The sequence below is a fragment of the Aspergillus versicolor genome, assembly GCF_001890125.1.
Source record: "Aspergillus versicolor CBS 583.65 unplaced genomic scaffold ASPVEscaffold_10, whole genome shotgun sequence".
Classification (NCBI taxonomy): Eukaryota; Fungi; Ascomycota; class Eurotiomycetes; order Eurotiales; family Aspergillaceae; genus Aspergillus; species Aspergillus versicolor.
This window is the reverse complement of record NW_024467533.1, coordinates 652,834-678,351: the sequence shown is the minus strand read 5'-3', so window position 1 is coordinate 678,351 and position 25,518 is coordinate 652,834. Positions and strand designations below refer to the sequence as shown.

At 50.6% G+C, this 25,518-nt stretch overlaps 15 protein-coding genes across 15 annotated transcripts; 10 read left to right on the top strand and 5 right to left on the bottom strand.

The window, feature by feature from the left end:
• Positions 1-97: 97 nt before the first annotated feature.
• On the bottom strand, positions 98-1,655 carry ASPVEDRAFT_87504 (uncharacterized protein; the record flags this gene model as incomplete). Its single annotated transcript, XM_040818080.1, has 9 exons — positions 98-121; positions 175-511; positions 579-674; positions 737-1,021; positions 1,071-1,138; positions 1,189-1,256; positions 1,306-1,342; positions 1,392-1,411; positions 1,463-1,655. 9 exons carry the CDS (start codon positions 1,653-1,655, stop codon positions 98-100), a joined length of 1,128 nt encoding a protein of 375 aa, XP_040671953.1.
• A 780-nt stretch (positions 1,656-2,435) lies between these two features.
• ASPVEDRAFT_55888 (cytochrome P450) lies at positions 2,436-4,336 on the top strand (the record flags this gene model as incomplete). Its single annotated transcript, XM_040815129.1, has 6 exons — positions 2,436-2,859; positions 2,915-3,088; positions 3,137-3,480; positions 3,535-3,647; positions 3,698-3,984; positions 4,041-4,336. The coding sequence occupies 6 exons, from the start codon at positions 2,436-2,438 to the stop codon at positions 4,334-4,336; spliced, it is 1,638 nt and encodes a 545-aa protein (XP_040671952.1).
• A 335-nt stretch (positions 4,337-4,671) lies between these two features.
• Positions 4,672-5,305, bottom strand: ASPVEDRAFT_139010 (uncharacterized protein; the record flags this gene model as incomplete). Its single annotated transcript, XM_040807542.1, has 3 exons — positions 4,672-4,886; positions 4,939-5,069; positions 5,271-5,305. 3 exons carry the CDS (start codon positions 5,303-5,305, stop codon positions 4,672-4,674), a joined length of 381 nt encoding a protein of 126 aa, XP_040671951.1.
• A 433-nt stretch (positions 5,306-5,738) lies between these two features.
• ASPVEDRAFT_139583 (homocitrate synthase) lies at positions 5,739-7,073 on the top strand (the record flags this gene model as incomplete). Its single annotated transcript, XM_040807590.1, has 3 exons — positions 5,739-6,103; positions 6,155-6,744; positions 6,790-7,073. 3 exons carry the CDS (start codon positions 5,739-5,741, stop codon positions 7,071-7,073), a joined length of 1,239 nt encoding a protein of 412 aa, XP_040671950.1.
• Positions 7,074-7,152: 79 nt separating this feature from the next.
• ASPVEDRAFT_45604 (uncharacterized protein) lies at positions 7,153-8,242 on the bottom strand. Its single transcript, XM_040813337.1, has one exon. The coding sequence runs from the start codon at positions 8,212-8,214 to the stop codon at positions 7,609-7,611; it is 606 nt and encodes a 201-aa protein (XP_040671949.1). The 5' UTR covers positions 8,215-8,242; the 3' UTR covers positions 7,153-7,608.
• A 258-nt stretch (positions 8,243-8,500) lies between these two features.
• Positions 8,501-10,450, top strand: ASPVEDRAFT_87499 (DUF3176 domain-containing protein; the record flags this gene model as incomplete). Its single annotated transcript, XM_040818078.1, has 1 exon — positions 8,501-10,450. The coding sequence occupies one exon, from the start codon at positions 8,501-8,503 to the stop codon at positions 10,448-10,450; it is 1,950 nt and encodes a 649-aa protein (XP_040671948.1).
• A 537-nt stretch (positions 10,451-10,987) lies between these two features.
• Positions 10,988-12,019, top strand: ASPVEDRAFT_199917 (uncharacterized protein). Its single transcript, XM_040809295.1, has 3 exons — positions 10,988-11,044; positions 11,091-11,558; positions 11,615-12,019. Exons 1-3 carry the CDS (start codon positions 11,014-11,016, stop codon positions 11,962-11,964), a joined length of 849 nt encoding a protein of 282 aa, XP_040671947.1. The 5' UTR covers positions 10,988-11,013; the 3' UTR covers positions 11,965-12,019.
• A 1,778-nt stretch (positions 12,020-13,797) lies between these two features.
• On the top strand, positions 13,798-14,737 carry ASPVEDRAFT_87497 (uncharacterized protein; the record flags this gene model as incomplete). Its single annotated transcript, XM_040818076.1, has 2 exons — positions 13,798-14,017; positions 14,073-14,737. 2 exons carry the CDS (start codon positions 13,798-13,800, stop codon positions 14,735-14,737), a joined length of 885 nt encoding a protein of 294 aa, XP_040671946.1.
• Positions 14,738-15,030: 293 nt separating this feature from the next.
• Positions 15,031-15,999, bottom strand: ASPVEDRAFT_32502 (NADP-dependent oxidoreductase; the record flags this gene model as incomplete). Its single annotated transcript, XM_040810611.1, has 1 exon — positions 15,031-15,999. One exon carries the CDS (start codon positions 15,997-15,999, stop codon positions 15,031-15,033), a length of 969 nt encoding a protein of 322 aa, XP_040671945.1.
• A 271-nt stretch (positions 16,000-16,270) lies between these two features.
• Positions 16,271-16,912, top strand: ASPVEDRAFT_45600 (cupin domain-containing protein). Its single transcript, XM_040813336.1, has 2 exons — positions 16,271-16,430; positions 16,493-16,912. The coding sequence occupies exons 1-2, from the start codon at positions 16,405-16,407 to the stop codon at positions 16,884-16,886; spliced, it is 420 nt and encodes a 139-aa protein (XP_040671944.1). The 5' UTR covers positions 16,271-16,404; the 3' UTR covers positions 16,887-16,912.
• A 300-nt stretch (positions 16,913-17,212) lies between these two features.
• ASPVEDRAFT_45599 (glutathione S-transferase family protein) lies at positions 17,213-18,499 on the top strand. Its single transcript, XM_040813334.1, has 2 exons — positions 17,213-17,267; positions 17,316-18,499. Exons 1-2 carry the CDS (start codon positions 17,244-17,246, stop codon positions 18,213-18,215), a joined length of 924 nt encoding a protein of 307 aa, XP_040671943.1. The 5' UTR covers positions 17,213-17,243; the 3' UTR covers positions 18,216-18,499.
• A 223-nt stretch (positions 18,500-18,722) lies between these two features.
• On the top strand, positions 18,723-19,508 carry ASPVEDRAFT_45598 (uncharacterized protein). The gene has a single exon (XM_040813333.1). The coding sequence runs from the start codon at positions 18,909-18,911 to the stop codon at positions 19,296-19,298; it is 390 nt and encodes a 129-aa protein (XP_040671942.1). The 5' UTR covers positions 18,723-18,908; the 3' UTR covers positions 19,299-19,508.
• A 260-nt stretch (positions 19,509-19,768) lies between these two features.
• Positions 19,769-22,123, top strand: ASPVEDRAFT_55882 (uncharacterized protein; the record flags this gene model as incomplete). Its single annotated transcript, XM_040815128.1, has 4 exons — positions 19,769-19,864; positions 19,919-20,955; positions 21,049-21,947; positions 22,059-22,123. The coding sequence occupies 4 exons, from the start codon at positions 19,769-19,771 to the stop codon at positions 22,121-22,123; spliced, it is 2,097 nt and encodes a 698-aa protein (XP_040671941.1).
• A 1,725-nt stretch (positions 22,124-23,848) lies between these two features.
• Positions 23,849-24,449, top strand: ASPVEDRAFT_874973 (uncharacterized protein; the record flags this gene model as incomplete). The annotated part of the gene is made up of 2 exons (XM_040818077.1): positions 23,849-24,142; positions 24,211-24,449. 2 exons carry the CDS (start codon positions 23,849-23,851, stop codon positions 24,433-24,435), a joined length of 519 nt encoding a protein of 172 aa, XP_040671940.1. The 3' UTR covers positions 24,436-24,449.
• Positions 24,450-24,597: 148 nt separating this feature from the next.
• On the bottom strand, positions 24,598-25,365 carry ASPVEDRAFT_45596 (uncharacterized protein). Its single transcript, XM_040813332.1, has 2 exons — positions 25,062-25,365; positions 24,598-24,994 (listed from the first exon to the last, which is right to left on the bottom strand). The coding sequence occupies exons 1-2, from the start codon at positions 25,322-25,324 to the stop codon at positions 24,658-24,660; spliced, it is 600 nt and encodes a 199-aa protein (XP_040671939.1). The 5' UTR covers positions 25,325-25,365; the 3' UTR covers positions 24,598-24,657.
• Between the last annotated feature and the right edge of the window lie 153 nt (positions 25,366-25,518).

Genomic DNA, 25,518 nt, shown 5'->3' with positions numbered 1-25,518 from the left:
AATTGTAGATTGGTTGTTCCTTTTGTGCGGGATATATATTTTTTGCCAGATATCTTCAAGAGATGTGATATACAGCCAGAACCCAAACTCCATATCGTTAAATACAAACCGAGAGACTCTCCTTTTGGCTTTTTTTTCTTATATAGGCTATACCATCCGATGATATTGCCTCACCGTCCCCCGAGCCTCAAAAATATTCTCCGTGCTCTCCGTCTCTACACCCCCATTCCCCGACGGCGAATCAACACGGTAAGACCTCGTCACTGTAATGCCCTTAATCTCCCCACTGTTCCCCAAATGAATATCCCTCCGACCACCACCGTCACCATGATCAAAAAACTCCAGCGGATGAGAGCCGCTTTGCTTCCGGTGCCGCGAGGGGTATGACCGGTCTGAGCGGTATCTGTTTTCGCCGTAGGAGCTGGGAACCAGCATTGGGAAGACGAGACGGACGAGGGGCTTGAGGACGGCGAGACAGTTGCACATAATTCCGAAGTTGAGTTCGATTGCCCTAGATAAAAGACCTTGGTTAGGGGGGAATAGGTTTGTTTAGGGACGGGCTCAGGGCTGGGACTTACGACCACACGCAGACGGTTGCTTCGTACCAGGTGAAGTCTTGCTTGTCGAGGATGTTCATGATGTATGTGATGCGGACGATGCTGGTGATCATTGCTCTATATATTCATAAATGTGCTGTTAAAGAGTGACGGTGGTGTAGGGGAGCTATAAGACGTACGCAGATCCAATTGCAAAAATCAACCCCAAGGAAAGTTTCTGTAGGAGCGGTAATTGCAGTGCCCATAGTAGTGGAATGGGCATCAACAGCATCAGAAAATCGGTCACGATGTTGAGGATTGCCTGCCACAGGGCTAGGCTGTTGATGCAGGGGGTTTTTCCTGTATTCAGGGGATTGCATCCACCGGCTGTTGCCAGCGTTGTTGCCAGGGTGTAGCCTGTGATAACGAACATCAAGAAGTAGATTATATAGCGGAACTTTGGGGACGGGTTTAAACGGTGGTATCTAGGACGGGTCAGCGGAGATACCTTCCACCTTGGTTATGAGGCCGCACAGAATGAGAATGGAAAACTTGGTCATAAAAGGCGCCCAGCAATAGGTCACCACGATGGGTATGAGCAGCTGGTTAGGGTAGGTTGTTAGTGGAGACTTCAAATGTGATAGGGGCTTACCTTAAGATACATCGGAAGAGAAGTGACTGGGACATTGTACAGGTGTCTGCCGAACCCATATTCCATTGCTAAGCCCAGGATTAGCACGGTAAGATGGTCTCAAGAAGTGTGTCTTACAAACAAAGCATAACACAAAGAAGGCTATGGAGAAGAGCTTAATAGGTCATTAGTGGCGATCCAGACGGAATGTTGGAAGTCCTTACAGTGGATGCAATAACAGCCCCTGTGAAAGGAATTAGAACAATCCGAAGATAAAGGAACGGCTTGAACTTACAGTCGTCCAGTCCAAAAGACTTGAGAAGAAAAAGCCGTGGATACAGCCGCAGTAGAACGAGAAGAATGGCAATCCCCAAGGTTATGGCATACGTGACGATGAATTTCTGCTGCACAGAGGTTCTTGTAAGAGAAAAGTCCGGAACAACACCGTCTGGCGGTGGCATTGCGCCCACAACTTCTGTAGAAGCCATTATTCATGAAGGAGATGATGAGCTCACATGAATTGAGGAAACAAATAGTAAAGAAGAGAAGCTTGCTTCTATGTGTCTTGTTTTACCCCCTGCATGTCCCGAGCCCATGTGCTCGACTCGACTTGGACTTGTCAGGGCTACCATGCATCCCCGGGCTCTACCATGCTTCCCCGGGTTCTACCCCGGAAGCCCAACCGTTGTCGAGTATCCCGCGTTTCATTTACATCAGATCCTGCGGTTGTGCGCGATTGGCCCAATTGCTTTATTTGGCTGTAGCCGAAGGATGCCCTAGCCCGGTTGAAGCTCTAGTGTCTTCCGCGGCGTTATAACAACGCCATCCGCAACGCCTTGGATGGCCGGGTGTCTCGAATGATCGTAATGCGTGCCGGCCGTTGGCAAGTGCTGTCGCTGCTACCCGTGGGTGGTTAGTATGCGTTAGTGGTGGCAAGATGAGACGGCGGACTGGGACGTGCCGGTTTGTCTCCGCTATCTAGCAGGGATGCAGCGTCTGGCACGACCGAGGCCAACATGGGGTCGGCTCTGGCTAGCTGGATCGGGTTGACTCAAGAATTGCTTGTTAGCCCCGTTCTGCTGTGGACGACTGTCCCTCGGCTCTGGGTGTTGGAGTGGCGACTTCGACTGTCCAGGCCCCTGCTAGCTGCAATAATAATAGTAGTAATATCCCGCCATCCTTTGGTGGATGAGCTTCATGCGAGGACCAGATGGCCCGTTCCCCTTTCTTTCCCTGAAAATCCATGTTGCTGATGCTGGAGCAAGACCATGGCAGCCGTCCAGCAATCGCTCACGCCCTCAATTCTGGCAACGGCCAGTCTTACGGGCGTCGCTCTTCATCTTCTCTTTTTTAAACATGTCGAGGTCGACAAGCGCCCGGTATCTACTGCAGCGTCTTTTATTGCGGCATATTTCCTGCTTGCCAATGCGCTTCCCCGGATTAGCAGCGAATACGAAAGCTTCGTCTGGTCACATACCGTTGCGTTCCTGGCTTGGGCGTCTTTAGTCGTCTCCCTCTGGACGAGCATTCTTGTCTACCGCGCCTTCTTCCATCCATTGAAGAACTTCCCTGGCCCGTTCGGCGCGCGATTGAGCAAACTCTGGAGCTTGAACAAGGTCCTCGAAACCAATATCAGATGGTACCGCACCCTGGATGAGCTGCACCAGCGGTATGGGGATTTTGTTAGAACAGGTAGTCTGCAATGCCTTTTTTTTTACTAGAATGGAAATTTACAAATTCTTTACAGGACCTCGTGAGCTCGTGATATTTGACGCGGAGGCGATCACACCGGTGCTGGGCTTTGCGTCGATAACCGGCAAGGGACCTTTTTACGACTCAATGGAAACATCAGTCAACACGACTCGGGATAAAGAATTCCACCGAAAGAGAAGGAAAGTGTGGGATAACGCCTTCAAGATATGTACGTCAAAGCAACGCGTGTGCAACTGACAGACTAACAGTCCTGGAGCACTTTCGGACTATGCCCCCCGGATCGAGGAGTTTACCAGCCAGCTCCTCGTTCGAATCGGTAAGAATGTCGGAAAGCCAATTCTGGTGAACGAAATATGCATACACTACAGCTACGATGTGATGAGTGCTCTGGCCTTTGGTGACCCAATGGCTTTTATCAAGGGTGACTCTAACGACGTCGCCAAGTCGGTCCTGGATAACATCCAGAAGGGAGTCGATGCCATTGGCCTTCTCCTCCATGTGCCCTGGCTAATGGGCATGTTGACCACGTTCTCCTGGGCAATTGGCCCGATGCGTGAGTGGAATGAATACTCGGAGAAGCTGGTCATTCAGCGGAAGAACGTGAGTTCCCGATATCCCTGATATCCAGTGTCTTTCGCGGTCTTACAAGGGCAGATGAAAAATCCTAAACCGGATCTCTTCAGTCATCTTCTCGACAATACAGAGGACACTCCAGCCGGCCGCTCTCTCCTCAACTCGGAGTGTCGCTTAATTGTCGGTGCGGGAAGGTTAGACACCAACCTGTACCTTCACCAACTATACTAATCTTTGACTGAAGTGACACCACTGCAACCGCTTTGACATTCCTCCTCGTCAACTTCGCCCTGTACCCGGAGTGGCTCCAACGGCTTCGCGATGAGGTCGACCCAATCTTTGCCAGTTCATCATTTGACTGCACCCGAACACAGCCTGTTCTCGACGCCATCATCAACGAAAGCATGCGCCTCAGCCCGTCGGTATTCTTCGGCTCCCAGAGAGAAACTCCCCCGGAGGGCATGAAGATCGGAGACACTTTCATTCCTGGAGGGACCATCATATCAATCCCGGCCTATCAAGTCGGCAGAGGTATACATTTATTTTCCTGCCAACGATACCTTAGTCCTTAGTATTGATCTTCACAGATGAACGCAACTTCGTAGACGCAAAGAAGTTCCTCCCGGAAAGGTGGTACTCGAAGCCTGAACTGATAATGAACAAAAAGGCGCATATGCCCTTCTTAACCGGCCCATTTAACTGCGCAGGCCGCAATCTGGCGATGATGGAACTCCGGTCTGTGGTAGCGCGTGTGGCACATGAGTTTGATATTGCCTTCCCCCCTGGGTACGAATTTGACGTGGACGATTACTTTGGAAGGATTAAGGATCATTTCGTGTCTGGTGCGCCGCCCCAGGATCTTGTATTCACGAGGAGAGACTAGGCCATCTGCTTAGTTTAAGGACTCTAGTCTTCTTGGCCGTAGAGGTCGTACTTGTATGATGAACATCTCGGTAGGAGTGTTCTACTACCCTGGCCTACTTCAAGCCGTTCTAACTAGCCTATAATTATACTTGCCTCGTTAGGGACAAGCTCCTAGGATGTTGGATGGGGTCATTGCTGCACTCTTTCAATATGTTAACTTAAAGGCAAAGCAATACTTTACCAAATGAACTTCCAAGCGGCCACTGTTATAGCCATGTATCAACACCTAATGTAGAGTATACGTATTCAATCGAGAAGGGCTATTTTGCCACTACACCATACCAATAAGCTCCATCAGCTCACGAACTGAGCAATCGCTTCATCATGATTAAACGACCAAGTCCCATCCACCAAATTCTCAAACTCAGTTGTCGCATCATCCGACTCAGCGTACTCCTCCCACCGATTCCAGTACGGAAACAGACCCTGCATTCTGCATAGGGCATTCCTCAATTCCTCGGCATCTTCCTCCAGTTTTACTTGCAGTTCGTGCCACTCTGTGCGTTGGTCTATCACAGGTCAGTTAACAATATTCGTCGTGGGATAACACAGACAACTTACACACTTCCATCCCGCCCGTCACCTTGATGTGGATCCATTCCAGCCATTTCCCGGGCTGTTTGGACTCGATATTATAATCGTATGTCTGGACGTTGAGATACTGCACTGGTGCGAGGTGGTTTTCAACATATCTGGCCAGCATGTTTAGTCAGTTCAGTGGTTTAAATGGATAAGGTGCAGCGAGCGTACGCATGGCTTGGGTTGCATCTATGATATGATTGAGCAGATGGTCCGTCGCCGAATTTCACAAAGTAGCTGCCGCTGGTGGGCATTGTCTAGACAGTCAAATATATTCTTTCAGCAGATACGGGATGGGGATGGTACTTACGAACGGATTCGGCGTAACCACCATGTAGCATACAACCATTTTGTCGGTGAATGGCAGGTGCTGTGAGATGGAAAGAAGAATGTCTCCGGATGGGAGTGTCATCTATTTAACCCGAGGGGAGCAGACGAGGCTGGCGAGCTGAACTTCCTAAATATAAGCGCTAACTCCAATATCATTGTTAAACGAGCGCCAAGGACGCGAGGCCAGGCTGAGATGGATGTTCTCATTCTTGGCTCTCTTCTTACCAATCGCCCAAACTCGCGATATTTGGGAAGAGCTGGATATCAGATTGAAATGGCGGAGAAATTCCGAAACGGAAAATATCCGGGGTGTCCGTATACACCGACCATCCCTTTCCCCGGGATCAATAATATGTGACTCACCTGCATATGACTCACGACAACAAGCAACACATATAATAACCTCGCTCCCCTACATATCCTCAATTCCACCAGACAAGCCAGCAACCACAATGCCTAGCCCCAGCAACAACAGCCCAGGGTCTACACCCCTCAACCGCAACCCCTACGGCCACGGAACCCAAGTCAGCGACTTCCTCAGCAATGTCTCGCGCTTCAAGATCATCGAGAGCACCCTCCGCGAAGGCGAGCAGTTCGCCAACGCCTTCTTCGACACGCAGAAGAAGATCCAGATCGCCACGGCCCTGGATGAGTTTGGGGTCGACTATATTGAGCTCACGAACCCTTGCGCGTCGGAGCAGTCACGGCTTGATTGTGAGGCGATTTGTAGGTTGGGTTTGAAGGCAAAGGTCCTTGCGCATATTCGATGCCATATGGATGATGCACGGGTTGCGGTTGCTACTGGTGTTGATGGCGTGTATGTCTCCTCATTCGTAGGGTTAGGGTTATTATTGACAGGATGTGGTAGGAATGTAATGATCGGGACGTCATCTCTCATGCGCCAGCACTCGCACGGAAAAGACATGGAATATATCAAAAGAACCGCCGTCGAGGTAATATCGTACCTCAAGACGCAAGGAGTCGAAGTCCGCTTCTCAACAGAAGACTCCTTCCGATCTGACCTGGTTGATCTGCTATCCATATACGCCGCCGTCGATCAAGCAGGCGTACACCGAGTCGGAGTCGCAGATACAATTGGCTGTGCGTCGCCGAGACAGGTGTACGAGCTTATCCGTGTTCTCCGCGGGGTGGTTAGCTGTGACATCGAGACGCATTTCCACGACGACGCCGGGTGTGCGATTGCGAATGCGTACTGCGCGCTGGAAGCCGGTGCGACCCATATCGATACCTCTGTGTTGGGGATTGGGGAGCGGAATGGGATTACGCCGTTGGGGGGGTTGATGGCGAGGATGGTGGGCACGCATCCAGAGTATGTCAAGGAGAAGTATAGACTTGATCGGATTAAGGAGATAGAGGACCTGGTTGCAGAGGCGGTGCAGGTTAATATCCCGTTTAATAACCCTATTACAGGGTTTTGTGCGTTTACGCATAAGGCTGGTATGTCTCTCAAGTCTATGGGAAGGAAACAACTAATAGATTCAGGCATCCACGCAAAAGCTATCCTCAACGACCCGAGTACGTACGAAATTATCAACCCGGCAGACTTCGGCATGGCGCGGTATGTGCACTTTGCGTCGCGGCTGACAGGCTGGAATGCCATCCGATCGCGCGCGCAGCAGCTCAACATCAGCATGACCGATGAGCAGTGCAAGGAGTGCACAGCAAAGATCAAGGCGCTGGCTGATATTCGGCCCCTTGCGATTGACGATGCTGATAGTATTATCCGCGCGTATTATCGAAATATTCAGTCGGGAGAGACACCTTGATGGACCTTACGGGAGGCAGATAATGCAGAAAAGGAGAGTATCTGATTTGTTATTTAAGGAGGGAAATAAAAGTTTATCCTTAGGTTATTTTCAACAATCTAATGTATTGGTAGGAAAAGCAGACCCGAAGACTGATTGTGATAAACTCACTGTATCGTCTGCCAATAGCTATGTCCTATGGTACTATACATGCAAACACGCCGTTTTCCGGCCTCGGATGCACCTCATTCGGATCAAAAAGCTACATAAGAGTCCACGGTCAACCGATTCAAAGCTCGATCCGACTCCAGCTCCTCTCGATACTCATGGCCGCCCATCCAGTCAGAAACTTGATACCACCAGCTGTCTCTTCCAAACCTCATTGCAGTTGTAAACTCCCAATATTTCGGATACCAGCCCCGGACTCCCAGTTGAGAAAGCCAGACAAGTGTCCGTCATGATTAATCAAAATATTATGAGCTTTGAAATCTCCGTGTGTGAATTTAACTTTATACGGGCGTTGTAGCTTTCTCGCTGTAACCAGGGCATCGTTATACTAATCAATAGATCTGAACCCGTGTTGCGATGTCGGCGCGAACAGATGCCGATAGAACGAATCATGGTCTGTAAACGGCCCCATAATATGATTAGGGACTCGCGAGCTGCACAAGGCCGTTCCAACCGGCGAGCAGATACTGTCCTGACTCGGCGGTTCCCACTGGCGCATAGCATCGACACAAGTCTTTAACTCTTCAAGCCATGGCCCTTCATGCTCTCGCTCGAACGGGTCCGAGGAGTTCTCAAGACTAAGTCCTGGAAGTCTCCTCATGAGTATTGAGACTTCACGTTTTAACTCGGGGGTAACGGGTTCGCCGCAGCTGAGGAGTCGAGGAACAGGCATCCCTGCTGCGAGGGCCATTTGCATTGCAATGGCTTCTTCTATGCTTGTCCGATCGGTCCATTTTAGGACGAGTCCGAAGGGAAGCTGAATAATATGCGGATCGAAATGGCAGTAGGCGCGTGAGACGTGGTAGAGTAGCCTATGTGCCTTTCCCCAGAGATATCTGCTGATGACGCCTGGCACTGCAGGGACTGGTGGAGTTGTTGTTTGGGCGTTTGTGAAAGTGGCTGGCCAGGAGTAATCTGCAGTCAGAACAGACATGTTGATCAGTGAGCATTCACAGTTGAAGTGGAACAGAGAAGGAAAAGGAAGGAGAAGCGAAGCTTAGCGGGCGCTTAACAGTCTCAGAGATATTGATCTTCAGCAGGGCGAGTTCTGATTGGCCCAGCGCTTTGACACCGTCCTTTCGGCAGTTTCCTGCTTATTCTGTTCTTATTTGTCTGTCATCCAACACAGCCTCTGCCGATCGCAGCTCGTGCCAGCTGTGAAAAACCTCCCCGCCGCTGGATGAAGGAATAGACCTCATACCACCACAACCGATGTGAAGATGAAGGGCCTTCATCTTCATGCTCGCCATGATCAAGGGCCCGTGTACGAGGCTGTCCCTCAACGAGCCAGCTCGCCGGCCGAGCCAGAGAAACGGCCTGAGAAGAGCTTCTCCCAGAGCTGGATGGCTCTGGCGCTGAATACCTGGTTCTGGGAGGGCGTGGCCATGGTATTCAGCCTGCTCTGCTTCATCGCCATCGTCTGCATCCTGGGCGCCTTCAATGGGAAGACGCGACCGGATTTCGCGTATGGCTTCACGCTGAACGCAATTGTGTCCATCCTCGCAACGGCCTCCAAGTCTTCACTCACCTACATGATCGGGGAGTGCATCGGGCAGCTGAAGTGGATCTGGTTCTACAAGAAGGAACGACAGCTGGACCACATACAGCTATTCGATAGTGCCAGCCGCGGCCCGCTTGGGGCTCTGTATGTAATATTCCAGCACAAGGGCCGGTCGATTGTCTCGCTGGGTGCCTTGGTGGTGGTCTTGGTGTTGACGTTCGATCCATTTGTCCAGCAGATCCTCACTTATCCCACCAGGGAGGTCGTTGATCCTTCTGGCTCTGGCCGGGCAGTTGCAAAGCAGGCAAAGACCTTCATCCCAGACGCCTTCGATACCGACATGCAGACCATCATCAACACCGGCATCTGGTCCCAATTTTCCAGTTATCTGCAGCCGAATGTGACGTGCTCTTCTGGGAACTGCAAATGGCCGCCCTTTCAGTCTGTAGGGCTGTGCAGTCAATGCGAAGACATTACCCCCCAGACGACGTTCAATTGCACCCCGTCTGGGTTCAACGATACCAGCAAGTCGGCTGTGATACCGTGCCAGATCGTCCCTCCGCAGGGGGACCCGATATCTATCAGAGTTGGGTTGGAATCAACCACTGACCCCAGCAACCCCGACAGTCCAGCTCTCCTAAATCTGAACCTAACGGAGCACAATGTATGGCCTGTTTTCAACTACGATGGATACAGTACTCCTTCCGGGGAAATTTATGCCGGCATACCGGATCCACAGTTCGTCATCGCCCAAGCGGAGCTTCGCATAGTCTCGAATCAAACCACCACGCCATCCCCACTAGCAGATCTGGCACAGTTATTCCATATCATACACGCCACGCAATGCGCTGTTGGAATCTGCGCCAGAACATACAACGTCTCCGTGACAAATGGAACGGCATCGTTCGACGTCTCGCCCCCGGACTTCGGCCAACGCTTCGCGAATCCCGACGCTGGTCCGGTTCCTATAGATATGGCAGCCTCCTGGCCTACATGCTGGAAACCCTCGCAAGGAACCGCGGGAAATGACACAGGCGTAACAGAAGTCTACGGGGGAAGCGCATGGGCGAACGTAGACGAGTTTGCGTCCTGCAAAACCGGCGACTTCTCCACTCTCAGCAAACATCTTGCAGGAACCACAGAGCTCGAGCAGAGTATCACCCAATACGGGCCAGGCGACTTTTCTAGGTGGAGCAAGGCCGATACGCCAGACTCAGATACCCCCGCGGCCAGCGTTGCTAGGATCCTTAGTAAGGGTTTGGAACCGGTGATACGGGACGTTGCGGCGTCGTTTACCAAGGCTGCGCTGAGTGCTAGCAATTTCACCGCGGGGAACGGGACGGTCCTTGTCTCGGAGGTGTATGTTTCTGTGGACTGGGCGTGGCTGGCTCTTCCGGCTGCGTTGGTGGTAATGGGTATAGTCTTTCTGGTTCTGACTGCTGTGTTGAATAGACGGCAGAGGCTGTTTGTTTGGAAGTCGTCTATTCTTGCTGTGCTTTTTCATGGGCTTGTTGGGCTGGAAGGGGAGGGCAATACCGGTTTTAGTGGATTGAAGACGGATACTGCGGTTGATATGGACACGACGGCGCAGAGTATACATGCGAAGTTGAAACAAGGCAGTACTAGCACTGAAGAGACGGATCAAAGTCAGTTTACGTGGAGGATATAATGTTTATCTACCAGGCAGCATCAAGTGTTAACAGCGTGCATATATAGATTAATGAGTTGAAGTGTCTATATACTATTGGGAGCGAAAGACGTCAGACCGCGTCATGGAATACAAAAAGCCAGTAATGATACTTGTAACCGTTCTGAACAGGTAAAGATCCGAGGATTATAAGTATCCCTTTGCTATATCAAACCTTATCCAGTTAGGGTACGCGAACACGATGCCCGCTTCCTTCCGCGCTCACCTACCAGCACGTCCCACTGGGGACACCAGAGCCTGAGCTTCTAAGATCAGAGGAAACAAGCAGAGACGAAAAATTGAGAAATTTGTGCGGTGGGTTCGACTACATCTGGTGGGCACTGTATCGACAGCGACTGCAGGAGAATCTGCGTATCAGCTCTTTGGGAATGAGGCATGTGGACCATGCGGGGTATTAAGCCCTCCATCCGGCTCGTTTAGAATGTGAGGGTGTTCAGCCGCAGTGTACATACAGGTTGCATTTCCTTTACTCATTCCTGCTTTTCATCACACTTATACCTTCTCTGCCGAGTATTGCCGTCACCATGGCACGCGTTGCACTAATAACTGGAGGAAGTAAGCACCCCACCATATCAACCAGAACAGATACTCAGCAAGTCAGCAAGCGGAATTGGATTCGCTGTCGCCAAAGAGCTCAGCACCTCCGACTGGCAGGTGAATATCATCGGCACCAACTCAACCCGTGGCCACGAAGCAGCAGCACTCCTCCCCAACACAACCTTCTTGCAAGCCGATGTGCGCAACTACCAACAGCTAGCAGCTGCATTCAACACCATCTTCGAAACAGCCCACCGGCTAGACTTTGTCTTTGCGAACGCAGGGATTCCAGAGGAAGCACTCGGCTTCTTCGCCGAGCATGACACAGACGCAGCCACGACCATCCCACCCGAACCATCTCTAACCCCAGTGAATGTCAACTTCGATGGAGCCTTGTATACTTCCTACCTGGCCATGCACTACTTCCGACGCTCACCATCCCACACCAAGGGAAGCCGCGACCTTATCATCACAGCCAGCATCGGCGGCTTATATCCCTGCATGCTGACGCCGCTGTACTCTGCATCGAAACGTACGGACCCACGTAACCAGTTTTTTTTATTGCAGATACTGATAAATCACTGACAGACGCACTGGTCGGGTTCACCCGCGCCATTGGGAAGAAACTCTTTGCTGAGGGTGTGCGTGTTAACACCATCTGTCCTGGCGTGGTTAAAACGCCTCTTATCACTGAAAACCCCGACCTTATGGAGCATTTTCCCGGTGAGACGCTGGTTCCTATTGAAATGGTGACGGATGTTGTCTTGCAGTTGATATCCGGAGATGCAGTGCAGGATTCGCAGGGTAGATGGGTGGAGGGGAGTGAAATGCACTCGCGTGCCGTGCATATCACAGGCCAGGGGCATTATTTTGCTGACATGCCTGCTATCCCTGATTCTGCGTCTCTGGATACGTGGAATAGGATGATGGGGGGTTAAGACTGGTACTTCAATGAAACTGTAATTCTTACCCAGCCGAAGTACAGAATGTGGGATGGCGAAATCACAACTGATGAATTCATGGCCTGGTCCGATCTACAAGGCCTGTTGCTTCGTGGTGGGCGATCTGCAGCCTTCGGCAGAAAGCACACTATGGCTAATAGTAGTGAATCGTGATTGCTGGGAGCTTGCAGCGATGTCTCTACAGTGGGTCCTGATCCACTCTATACAGCTCAGCATCTTGGGACTCGCAAATTACATCTCTGGATTAACTCGTTTTATCTGTACTATCTACATATCACGGTTATCTATGCCATGGTGTTTCCGGGCATTAATCGAGTATAGCAATAGTAAGTAGTGCAGACAATCAAAGTAACAGAAACTCACGGACTGGATCCACGGACTGGATCCACAGACTGCACGGTTCTGAACTTTACGAGTCAGTGGACCTACAGTCGGTGAACTCAGACCCCACTATACCCAAGGCATCTGGATTTGGAATTGCCAATCCTCATCAGATCATAGCCATGCCCTGGTTAATAGAGTAGATTTACTAGATCTATCAGGCACGTCCCGTCGGGATGATCTCAAACGGCCGACGAGATCATCCCGGCTCGGTGTTCGGCTGCTTGGTGGGAAATGGGAGAAGTCGGTGGGACTCTTCGAGCAGCCTTCCTTCCAGGTCAAGGGGAAAGCCCCCGTGAAGGATTGCGATGGCATCGACTTGTCTCTGGTAATCCAGAGCTATATCTATCTGAGTGCGGGTGGTCTGTACGACTACGCAATCGATACGACCGAGCTATGGAACGGGACATTAGGGTGCATCGCGTAAGTAAACCGTGATGCAAATCAGACAGGCAACTAACGAGCACAGGAGTACGGGATCCCCCAAGATACAGTCCAAGAGAGAAGCGTCCCAGGTAGACTCCGTCACTGGCCACTCGTACAGACTGCTAGCCGACCTCAACGAGACGGCCATTCTGGTGTTCGGCAAAGAAGGCCGTCTCTACCTGGCGCCTTACGGTGACCCCTATGCCAGTTCAGGATCTCCATTTGCCACTGAGCCTTCGGTCTCGGACCCCGCCATCCTTGGTGATGTCTTTGGGGGGTATCTCAACTTCAGTCCGGAGGAAATACCCTTGACGGGGGTTAGTAACTTGAGGTTATCCCGCCTGACCAAGATGTATGAGGGGAATAGGTTCATGTGGGTTTATTCAATCCTGTTGTACTTTGATGCATGACTGACAATTGAATAGTTCCTTGACAGAGGTCCAATTGAACAGCCACAACGCAACTGCAGGTGTGTATGTGGCAGTTGAAGCAAGGACCGAACGGATATACAGCCTGGTGACGTGTAGCGTCATTCACATGGGCACGAGAATGTACATAGTGGACCCGGCTCAGAAGGATATTGTAAAGCGTCTGTCCAACGAGCTGGAGAATACCATCGTTGGAGGCCGGGTCAGAGGATGCCGGTATGTGTACTTGACACTGGGCACGCGATGACTGCAGCTGCCACAGGTTAGCGGACACAGACGGTAGTTCTTCAGTCACATAAATTATTTAACAATATTACCAACTTATCCTCATAAGATCCTAGCAGCTCGTATCGGTCCCGCACCAACTGGGTAACCTGTCGCATCCAGCAAGGCTGATGCCCAGACACGCGAAAGGCTGGCTGCCAGAAATTCCTCGTACAGACCAATCAAGACAGACAGAAGCTGCAGCTTGTATAGAAAGAGAATAGCATGGCACAGCCTTGCCTCGAACCCCGCCATAAATACGACTCAGTCCCCATGGTGAAATTTCCAAAAAACGCACACCAACTGGGAAATGTCCGGGCTTGAAATCGTCGCCCTGATCCCCGCCATCGTCTCAGCCTTTGGCGCAATCTCCGTCGAGTATCGCGCATGGAGAAAACGAAGAGACGACCGTCGCAGTCAGAGCAAGAATGTCGCCCTGCAGAAACTGCTGGCCGGGAATGGCGAGGCTGTGCAGGATGAATATGAGGAGGATCTCCGTCTTCTAGGGCCGGTCTTTCGCCGCGGTGACAGTATGCCCTACCTGCTCGTGTATTATAACTAGTATTATAACTGATGAATCTTCAGGCACCGGACGAGAGTCCTTAATGCACCATCTTATTATCCTGCAATCAACAGTCATTTCGCTCCTCCGTGACCGGCACAATGACCTGTCCTTCCTCATCCATCCAAACCACGATTCAATCAACAAAGCAACCAAATCCGCTCGGACCGACATTGTCACTGCATTATCTGAGCAGTACCAGCGTCTCTCACAGACACGTCCGATCGCGCGACTGCCAGCCCCCACACACCGATACAAGAACCAGCACCAGAACCAGCACCAGAAATCAAATTGCCTCAGAACCCTCACCTGCACCACGCGAAACATCCCCAGCGAAGGCATCCAGTTCGGCGGCGGGGTCGGAATCGAATTCAGCGACCTGGTTCTGCGTCACTACAGCTGCAATGGGTGTGGCTGGGAGGTTACATATGGACCAGGTTCCGGAAGGAAAGGCCCCAAGACCAAGGACGGGCAGGTCCTAGACTGGAAGATGGTCCTTGATCGCTTCCATTACCACGATGGACTGAGGAAGCAGAAGAATGGATACCGGTGTTATATTTGTGGGGAGACAGACTTTGTGCCGAAGGGGCTGAGGAAGGTTTTTGGGCCTGCGGGCGTTTATGAGGCCATGTGGGAAGTGGTGGAGGCTCATATTCGGAAGAAGCACTATTTTACGGAGTTTCAATAGATATCTATACTGTACATAGTATAGATATGTGGCTTGGAGTTGGATAACTGAATTCGATACCTGTCAAGTTATGAAATCAAGAGCACCACGTCTGGGGGCGTACTTCAGATGGATATACATGGATGTACAATTTGGAAGTTAAGGAAGAATTGACAGAGGACGGTTCTTATACTCCTCAGCAGCAGAGAAATTCCTCTCAGGTCATAGGCACTATATCATCCAACTGTTTAATACATCTGAACTGCCACCGCGTACAGTGTCCACCACAGAGTTCCGCGTTTTCTTCCAGAGAACTATACATCAGGGCCCAGGAGCACAATCTTTCCATGGGCACGGCCTGACTCGCCCTTCTTGAATGCGCTGACTACATCATTAAAGTCAAAGACAGAGTCAACGACTGGCTTCAGCTTGCCCTCGTCAATCAAGCTTGCAATCTTTGCCAACTGTTCCGCATTCATATCGACGATGAAGAAGATAAGCCGTCCGCCAGCCTCCTTGCCGAGTTGGTCGACCATTGTCCTGTCCTTGATATGGATAAGCTTTCCATCTTTGTTGAGTATCTCAAGGGCCTGCCTCGTGGTGTCGCCGCCTACAGTATCGAAGACGACGTCGACACTGACATCCTTTAGGACCGAGCTGAGCTTATCCTCCTTGTAGTTTAAGATCTGGTCCACCCCAAACGACTTCAGCAGCTTAAAGCTTTCCTCCGATGCTGCTGTACCGATAACCTTCGCCCCAACCATCTTCCCTATCTGGACAGCCCAGATTGCAGTTGGCCCAGCCGCCCCTGTAACAAGCAGAGTCTGTCCAGGCTTGATCTCAGCATGGTCAAACAATCCCTGCCACGCAGTAAGAGCAGAAAGCGGCACCGACGCAGCGTCAGTCATGCTCAGACTGCGCGGCTTGGGCACCATCTTGGAAAAGTGTGCCTTTGCATAGCCTGCCATGCCACCGTCGATACTCCGGTCGGTGGGGAATGCTTTACTCATGAATGCCATGACTTCGGTGCCGACCTGCAGGCCTCTGTCAGGAGGCACCTTGGGCCCGACCTTTGCGATGACGCCGGAGTAATCCTCCCCCAGGATGGGGGTTTTGTATGTGCCGTCATCTTTGCGGTAGATGTCCCAGTACAGCTCCATCCAGATGACGCTGGCGGCGTGAATTTTCACCAGGATCTCGTCGTCTGCGATCTGCGGTATGTCTTCCCTGGCGATCTTGAGCTTTTCGGTGCCGCCAGGGGGGTGGTGTCGTATGGCTTGCATGGTGGTGCTTGCTGGTTAGAAATGTTTAATGTAATCTTCAGGCTGTTTCTTGCTTTATGCTTTTATATTTATATATGCCTAAGCAATGGTTAACTTGAAGCTGAAAGGTCGTGACGTAGACTCGTGATATATAGTCCAGCAGACACCGCTGCAAAGGCCGAGTTGCCGAGATGATGGCCGGATTCTTCATAATTGATCTCTCTGAACTCAACGCCGCAACTTATATCCGGTGGAACAGATCGGACCATGGATCTTGGTTGTCCCACTTTCTAACCTTGGATCCGCGCATGTCATGACGGGTCGCTGTTGTCCGTTCTGGAACGTTATAACTACTCCAAGGCAAGTTATAAGCAGTCTACAGCCTTGAAATGACTTTCAAGACAATTGTTTAAAAATACCGCCATCATGGACGAACCGACTTACAACCCCGCGTAAGTATCACATCCCAACCCCCCACATACAACAGCAACCCAACTCACACCGTAACTTATAGCTGCCCACTACCAACAACTACCATCGTCTACCAGTACCGCCTGGTAAACTGTCCCGGCAAAACCATCGTCGGCATGCTCGTCGAATATCCTCCAAATGGCGCGACTCCCCCGCACCGTCACGGGGGCGCCTCTGTCACTGCTTACGTCCTGCATGGGTCTGTCTTGGTTAAGATGAACGATGATCCCATGAGGACCATCGAGCAGGGCGGGTCCTGGTACGAGGCTCCAGGGTGCCATCACCGGATCAGTATGAATGCAAGTCCGACGGAGCCGGCGTCGTTTTTCGTGGCGTTTGTGGTGGACTCGGATGCTTTGGAGAGGGAAGGGCCTTCGGTGCTTATCCAGTATGACGAGGAGTATAAGGAGATTGTTCGCAAGAAGATGCAGACATAGTAATAGTGATAATAATACCGGGGATTGCTCGTTCAATACGTTTACTGTCCTACCCACCCGAAACCATCGACTTTCGGCGTCTTACTTGTAAGAGAGGAATGTCTGGACCATTATGGAATCGGCATTTGAAATGGACAGCTCAGTTTCGTAAGGGGAGGCCATCCATGGGTAACCGGATCATGCAATAGAGGTGATCGCTCCGCTTTAGGCAACTTGATCAAGTAATCTTTTTTCTTGGCACAAATAGGGTTTATTTAGCGGGATTTGGTATACATCGGAGACGAGTACTTAATCCTGGTGCTTCCCTGGCTAGCAACTTAATCAATTGAGCATTTACCACCATCAGAACCAGCCGTAATGGGAGCAACTGCACCCCCGAAGGTATAACACATATCTTTCAGATCCACTGCACCTTCTAACCTGATATAGTTTACGCTTTATAGCGACGTCGCCTCCCAGTGGGCATACGTCCCTCATCTCGCCCTCGACGAAAAGGGATACAAATCTGACGAGTATGAAGTTAAGCAGGTTGGCCTCTGTAAGTTCGAACACCCTTATCGCAACCATGAACCTAATAGATATTCTGCAGTGGACGCCGAGAATTTCAACCCTGAATATCTCAAAATCAATCCAAACGGCACCATTCCGTCTTTGACATCCGCATCGCTTCCAAACCCTCTTACTGAAAGCGCAGACATCGTCAAGTACTTAGACTCTAACCGTCCAAATGGCCAGCCCCTATTCCCAACCGATACGAAGCTAGCATCCAAAGTTGAAGAACTCATTACGCACGTCCATCAAGAGCGTCTCTCAACAAACCTCATCCTCCTCCAAGCGCGTGATGCGGACGAATTCCACGCAAAAACAGCAAGTGGAATGAAAGCATTCGTCGACAAGCGGCAGGAAAAACTGGTCAAGTATGGCCTGGCACACCCGGAATTCCCACTCTATGCAATGCGCACTCCAGACAATGGACATTTATATCGTCTGTATAATTCTGAGGAGATCTCACCTGAACATGAGCAGTTCTTTGAGGCCTCGCGCCAGGGATACAGGGATTATGCTGGAGGCCTTGATAAGCTGAACTCTATGCTGGTACTGCCTTATGCTGCTGGGGATGAGGTTACAGCTGCGGATGTGCACATTATACCCTGGTTGGCTCATGCGATGTGGGCTGCGGGTGCAAAGTCCATTGATGACTTTGAGCCCCTTAGGAAGCTTGTCGCGAGATCTGTACCGGGCTTTGAGTTTGGGGAGAATATCAAGATATGGTGGAGGAATGTTGCGGCGAGGGAGAGTTTTAAAAATAACTATCCTACCCTGCATTAAGTCTCTTCTATAAAAGTCTGATGGTTGTGGCTGTTATATCTCCTCTGCTATCAAGTTCCTTTTATCTCATTCTCTTCTGGACTCACCCAGACTGAAGGTGTTTCGACCAATAGATAGCAGGGTTTATTGTAATACTGCTGGAACCGAAAGGATTGAATCGTTTCCTTTGCAGATTCTTTGTAGGTCGGCCATGATACGTGGTATTCTTCATGTTGTCTTACTATTCAGTAGCCATGAGCTTTGTTGAATCCAATTCAAGACACACCACACCTGAGAGGCAGCACTTTCTCTTACAATGTGCCTTATACACTCTCTGTTTTTCTTTGGTACTACGGCCCAATTGCTGACAGGAAACAACGATCTACTGTCAAAGCCCACGCACGGGTTATTACACAGCCAGTGGGTCGGACTCCATTCTTCAGTGCACTTCCGGTGGAAGAGAATACAAACGTTACCGGAGCAATGTGGGTATTATTCTCGTTTACCCCTCCGTTCAATGCGCTGAACGCCCGATGGTGTAATCAATTGGGTCCTGCATAATATACATATATGTAGTACTTCTATGTTCATAGTAACTCTCTGCGGCGGGGAATCGAACCCCTATATATATAACCAGTCTTTGCGCCCTAATCAACCCACCTCACTCAAGCTACCTGCACACACACGACCTGCTGTATGATTTTATCTTTGAATATGGCCACATTGCGTAATCCAAAATTCCAATCGAGCCCATCTCGAACCAGCAAGTCTATCGGACACACCACAGCACCCGTCTTTCCTAGCCAATATGCCTCACTACTGGATTCCATCACAATAACACCACAAGAACACAGCCTGTTGCAGGAATTACTGGCGAGCCACCAACTCCAAAGCGTTGGGTCCGGCCCACTGCACGCTGTGCCGAGCAAACCTAACAATGCGACGAGCCACGCCTCTCACGATTCCAATTGGAACAGTCACTATTCCAACTCCGAGGAAAATGCGCGGAGTCCACAAGAAGCACCGCATGCGTTGGGCGTACTGGCGGAAATAGCGGATATAGAGCGAGCTTGGGAGTCCTGGAATAGCTATTGCATATCGTGAATCTCGAATGTACTTTCCTCGTCTGTCATACCATATAACTTCCCGAACTCAGGTGAATAAAGCTTTTCACGTTCCATGTTTTGATTTCTTCGAAAACACAATCACAATGATTTGCGTCAAGGACCCCCAAGCGCCTAAATACGCAAATGGCCTTCAGGACCGTGGACAATGGCGGGGTTTCCATTATCGGAGGATTGGCTGGGCTTTGAGCTTCCACCGGAAGTTATCCAAGTATCCGGTGGGGAAAGTAATCCGACTTTTGTGGGTCTCCCAATAGATTCACTCAAGTCCCCTTCCCGTCCCCACGCTGTCACCGCTTCCGAGTTCTCTCGAGCTTGTCTTGTACAGCAGTGAAGTAACTTCCACCCCGTACAGCACCACCCAGTTAGGTCACATGACACCTACACTTGTTGACTTACTTGCCATCTCTGAATTTATATTGTATGGATATCAATGTCTTAATAGCCGAGATGGAGTCCAGCGCAGAGCGCGTGCAGCTCCCTCAGTCGCCTTCTTTTCCTAGAGTTTCCCGTGCCTGCGAACGGTGCCGGCGGCAGAAATTAAAGGTACATCAGCGTCACTCATTGTGTGGGGCATTACAAACTAAAGCCTTTGGATAGTGCGATGAAGCTCGCCCATGCACCATGTGCGTGCGAGCCGGGGTGTCCTGTCAAGCAAGAGATGTCGTGAACGCTCCCCGTCGGAAAAAGCGAGCTGCAGCACGGCGTCAGACGGGTGTATCATCGTCAAACCAACAAGCTGTTGCAGTGGCTGATCGCCCCTATGAAAGCCATGGCGCTAGCAGTTCTGCAGTCGGCTTTGCGGTGAACATCTTTGGACAGCGCGCTACCCTGTACTCCAATGACCGTACGGGCATTCCTGGCCGCGCCAGTCCCCAGCCCAACGCTCGAGTCGAGTGGACCCTGGAGAAGATGTCAATGCCTCCGCCGGCGGTGACGGAGGTTGCCCTTCAGGCTTATTTTGACCACATGCACTGGTTCATCTGTATCTTTCATGAACCCGAGTTTATGCAATGTGTGACTCCCCTGCTTCGTCAGTCGACGTGGAACGAGAGATCTCGGGGCCGAGTGATAGCGGCTCTGACTGTCGCAGCAGTGGGACTCCAATGTGTGGCACAGAACTCCAGATGGCCAGGGCATTCGTTACTAGCTTCCTTCTCTCTACAGGCAGCTAGCTTGCGAGATGACCTTATAGCTGAGGTCCAGCTGCATGTGCTGAAATTAATGGATGAATACTGCCTGGAGTCGGTTCAAGTTTCTCTTCTCCTGGGAACATACTTTATTTATCACGGCTCCCCAGGACTCGCGTGGAACGTGCTCGGTCTCTCGGTCCGCTCTGCATATGCTCTCTCAATGCACTGTTCCAGCGCCGTGACCCTTCCTGACCCGATTCTATCTCAAGTCTATCGCCGGACCTGGAATCACATTACCGTAGCAGATACATATAGTGCTATGATATACGGCCGACCGGCTTCACTTGACGCTGCATTCTGCCATTTGCACGAAATGACCGAACTGGAAGATACGTGCCTACCACCCACTGTGTCGCGTCTTCTTGAGGACCCAAATGCGAATCACCTGCTGTACCATGCCCAGAAGTATCGGCTGTATGAACTGATCCGAACCGCCCTCAACAAGTTTTGACTTATCAATCTGCAAACCCCGGTCTCTCCTGATTCGTTTGCCTCCCTCGTGGAGGCCGTTGCTAATTCCCAGGCATCCATTGATAGCTGGAAGACCCAAGTACCCCCCATATTGAGAGGTCAATATTGGAAAGAACATCCTAAGTTCATACCAACAGCCAACGAGGCCAGCCCATTATCACCAGAAGCACGCGCAATCAGACACCTATTCCTGCAGTCCCAGATTCTGCAAATGACGTACGATAGTGCCGTACTCTTCATAAACAGGCCTCTTCTAGAATACCAAGCAAGGCCGGAATTCCAAACTGTTGTCGCTGAGCATCTACCAGCCATTCGCCTATCCATGGATCTCTCTCTAAAAGCCGCGCTTCGCGTCTCCCGCGTATCACCAGTGCATCATGAGAACGAGCTCAGCCTGGCTTTCGTCCTGATGAACTTTTTCACTGCCGGTGTAATACTATGCCTTACTCCCACCTCACGGCCCTTCAGTAGAGCCGCAAATGAAGCTAAAGACGGAATATTACGCATAGTCCGTGCAAGCCGGAAGCTTCAGTCCAAGAATAAGATTGCAAAGCATACTGAACAGCTATTAACGCGGCTTCTGAAGTTGAGCCTGCGGCAGGAACTAGAAAACGCTCTAAATAATAATAATCACGAATCAGCTAGCGACACAAACCCGAGAGAGCAGGAACAATTACCGTCGCAGCACGCCTCGCCTTTGAAATCACCGCGACTAGCACCGACAGAATTGTGCAGTTCGTCAACTTTGAAGGACCACCCCGTCCCATCATCAGCCGATCCCCCTCAGACCCAACTCAGCGGTAGTGATGGTGCGTTTCCCATGACGGGAATGCGAGCGGGGAACCTTGTTATGGAGCCCATGGGCGAAGCAGACAGCCTTAATTCCGATCTAGAAGTGTCTGAAAGTGGTTGCTATCATCAGATCGACTCTCATATAGATGAAACAATGGGTGCTTTTGGAGAAAGTAAGTGGTGTTATACTGTCCTCTGCCCATGGATATGAACATTTTTCGCCGTAAATTTTGAGTGCCGGTCAATATGCCTGTCCAATTTGCTAATTCCAGACACAATTTAAGTGCTCTTCAATCTCGTACCAAATGACCCCTACAGCGCTTGGACCTGGGGTAGCAACTTCCGATAGTCTGATACCGTAATCTTCGGGTGTTCAAAACTCTCCAAAGAACCAGCATAAAGTCGAAAGGTGTTGGAAGCAGACTGGGTGTCCGTATTTATGGAATTCTCATTACCCAAAATAAAGTGTGAGTCGCCATATATACTTGCTGTCTCTCCTCTCTGGTGGTCCAATATCCGGTGGAACGTCCAAGTGGAGTTCACCAGGAGTGGTTCCATCCACCGGATGAGGTCTCTATATCTAACCTTTCCAATGTTCCGACTGCCTCCAATACATAACGAATTCAAGGCGGTTTATACAGTTTATACACTCTTCGACAGAATATAACCATGCCCTTCTCCTCCTTGACCATCTACTAGATCGCCTTGAGCATATAGTACAAGAACATCACCGTGGGCATACTCACGCTCTGCACTGTACCTTCTCACAACAGCTCTCCCAGGATATTCTTAAACTTGGTCAGGTTTCCCTATAATATCAGAATCACTACCCTGAAAGAAAATATAAGGAAGGAAGAAAGGAATATACCCTCCTAATATCCTCCAATATACTCAGCCTCAAATATACTGTGATACGATTAATCCTAATCATCCTATCTATAATATCCCCTGGAAGCTACACGCCCACTATAGAAGCTGCAGCTATAATCTTATTTATAGCTAATCTGACAAGGCTTTCTATAGTATCCTCTACCAGCTAGATCTATCTAGTTGTAAGGCTGCTGCGGGAGCCTGGATTCTAGTAACTATTAGATAATATTAATATATTGTAGGAATCTAGTTTAACTAATTAGACTATTTGGTTAGAAATAGAATAAATTATTATTATGTACTACTATCTATAGATGCTGTACATTCCGTGCACTGGGCGCAGGCTATGAGTTAGTTGCTCGGTTCAATACTTGACCTGAGGCGTGATTTGGTCTCGCAATTAGAGCAGTCTCTGTTTGTCCATGCTGTTGCCAGCGGTCGTGAGGCGACCTCAAATGGCGAGACAATAAATCTCTACCAGGAGAGGAGTATGATCAATGAGCCTGTGCCCTTTGAGGTTTCGGCTTTCTGATTAACTCACTGTCTTGAGAACATCTTCCCACAAACGCAATGGAATGGCTTTTCGTTCGTGTCTAGGGTAAGCATGTCTCAGAGTACCGCTCAACAATGCAGACTTTGAGGTCCATACGGGTACGCTCATGCCTTGAAAGGTGTTCAGACCTTGAAAATCTCCGCCCGCAGAACCTGCAGCTCCTACCATTGGCTTGTTTCCGTCGCATTGCGCATCTGATAGAAGGTCAACGTTCAGAGTTGCAGGTCCAGAGACAGGCGTGTCTGGGCCAGCGTGAATATGACAAAGTCGACCTCCACCTCTCTTTCCGGTCCAAATACGCAAGCAAACTTCGGGATTTAAAGCTACAGGCTTTCGGAGTTTGGGTAAGACCATAGATCCATGGGACGGACGTAGGATATACCCATGATCTGACCCCAGCGAAACCGACCCTCGGGTTTCTGGGCTTCGCTTCTCCCGACCCACAATTTCCGGCCGGAGTTATGGTATCTGCCTCGGTGCTATTATCGGACCAGGGCGACGATGTCTATGGAGGCAGTATCGTAGGCTCACGGGTCCTTATATGTATCTCCGTGGTACTCACACTTTGCCTCGCCATCCAGCACTATAAGCTGTATCTCTTTCGCCTGACAAGCTTTTCGTTTATACTTGACTTACCACCATTCATCAAAAATGAGCGTCGGCGGTATCTTTCCAGACGTGGTCGGGCTGTCGTACCGATGTGGCTCCAATGAGGGCATCACCACCGACAGCTTCACATACCAGTACGAGCCCGGTACCAACGTCACCTTTTCTATTGGCGATCTTGTGCTTGGGGAGTCTCGCGGCAAGCCCCATACCACCGTATCTGACCTTGTACCGGTTGACACCGCGACATTCGATCCCAAGGTGATAAACAGGGCGAGATTCCTGTTTAGTCTTTCCGCTGGTCAGGGTTTCGAAGCCCCAATCACCATTGACAATCATGTACGTGTGGCCCTACCCCCCGAAGGTCCGGAGGACTGGTTGCTCAATCTCTCTTTCATGATGTTTAGGTACGATATGTGGTTGGTAAATATGCCTCCCAGATCAACCTGGATTCCAGTGATACGTCCGATCTAGATGGCGTGCTCTCTTCCATCTGTAGCGAACTTGGCATTGCGCCCAAGACGGTGTCACATACGCGAAATCACTTACGAAGGGCTGCATCTGGCTTAAAGGTGCTGCGAGATCTGCCCATCCCAACACGCAATAACGGGGGGGGGGGGGGCTGGCAATGATGTCTCGAGTTCTGCCCAAGGCTGAGGTGAAAGCAAGCGCCGACGATGACATGGCAGCCAACATCCTCGTGATAGTGATTGGATGTTGTTTACGGGGATCTATATGCATGCATTCTCCCCTCAGTTTATTAATAATGACGATATAAAGATTAAACAGTTACCAGCCTGTTTATTGGTTGTAAGCCTGTAGACCTAATTCAGCTCCACACGTATAGTCCTTTCTCACAAGACAGCCCCCATCACCGCAACAGCTGCCCCTCCAAGAATCAAGCCTGCCGCCGCCGTAACCCTCAGAACACCCCCAGTCGGAGTCTCCTCCTCACTTCCGGTAGGCGTAGGCGTAGACGTAGCCGCACTCTCACTCCCAGAAGCACCCTCAGACGCACTGGCAGTAGAGGTACTCTGACGACTAGACGCAGTAGCAGCCGCGCTGCCACCCGTCACCGTAGCAGAGAGATAGTTCGTGAAGTACGCAGTAAGCCCGACATCAGTTCCCTCCGAGGTTTTCTTGCAAACGCCCTCCTCGGTGCCGGAGGGTCCGCAGGCCCATGTTGCGGTGCTGTTATTATCTCATTAGCACACGGAGCTTGCAGAAGGGGGAACATAGACAATGGGGAAGGACGTACAATCCATCCCTGGCGCTCCCCCACCAGGTATAAGAGTCGTCCTTGGAATCAGCGACGGCCGTAATGCCGTTGAGGACGTCGCAGTCGTGGCTCTCGACGTCTGTCGGGCAGGTGAGGCTGTAGGTTGTTGCGGTCGCGTCGCTGGTCACGATGGAGGCGACGTGGTCCTGGTCGTAGTCGACAGCGAAGAGGAGTAATGACACTGTGCTCTCGGCGGCAGCGAGGCCGGATAGGGCTGGGACGAGGGCGGACGTGATCTTCATGACGAGATTGTCGATGAGGATAGGGCTGAAGATCAACGGGGGCGACGAGAAGGGGAAGATGTGCAACTTATGAGAAAGCGATTTGTTCAGGGGTAAGCCAACTCCACTAGGCCTCAAAGGGCGCGGGGAAATAACTATAGGTGCAGCACAGTTATTATGGATCTCATTGGGTACATAACTAGCAGAAATCGTTG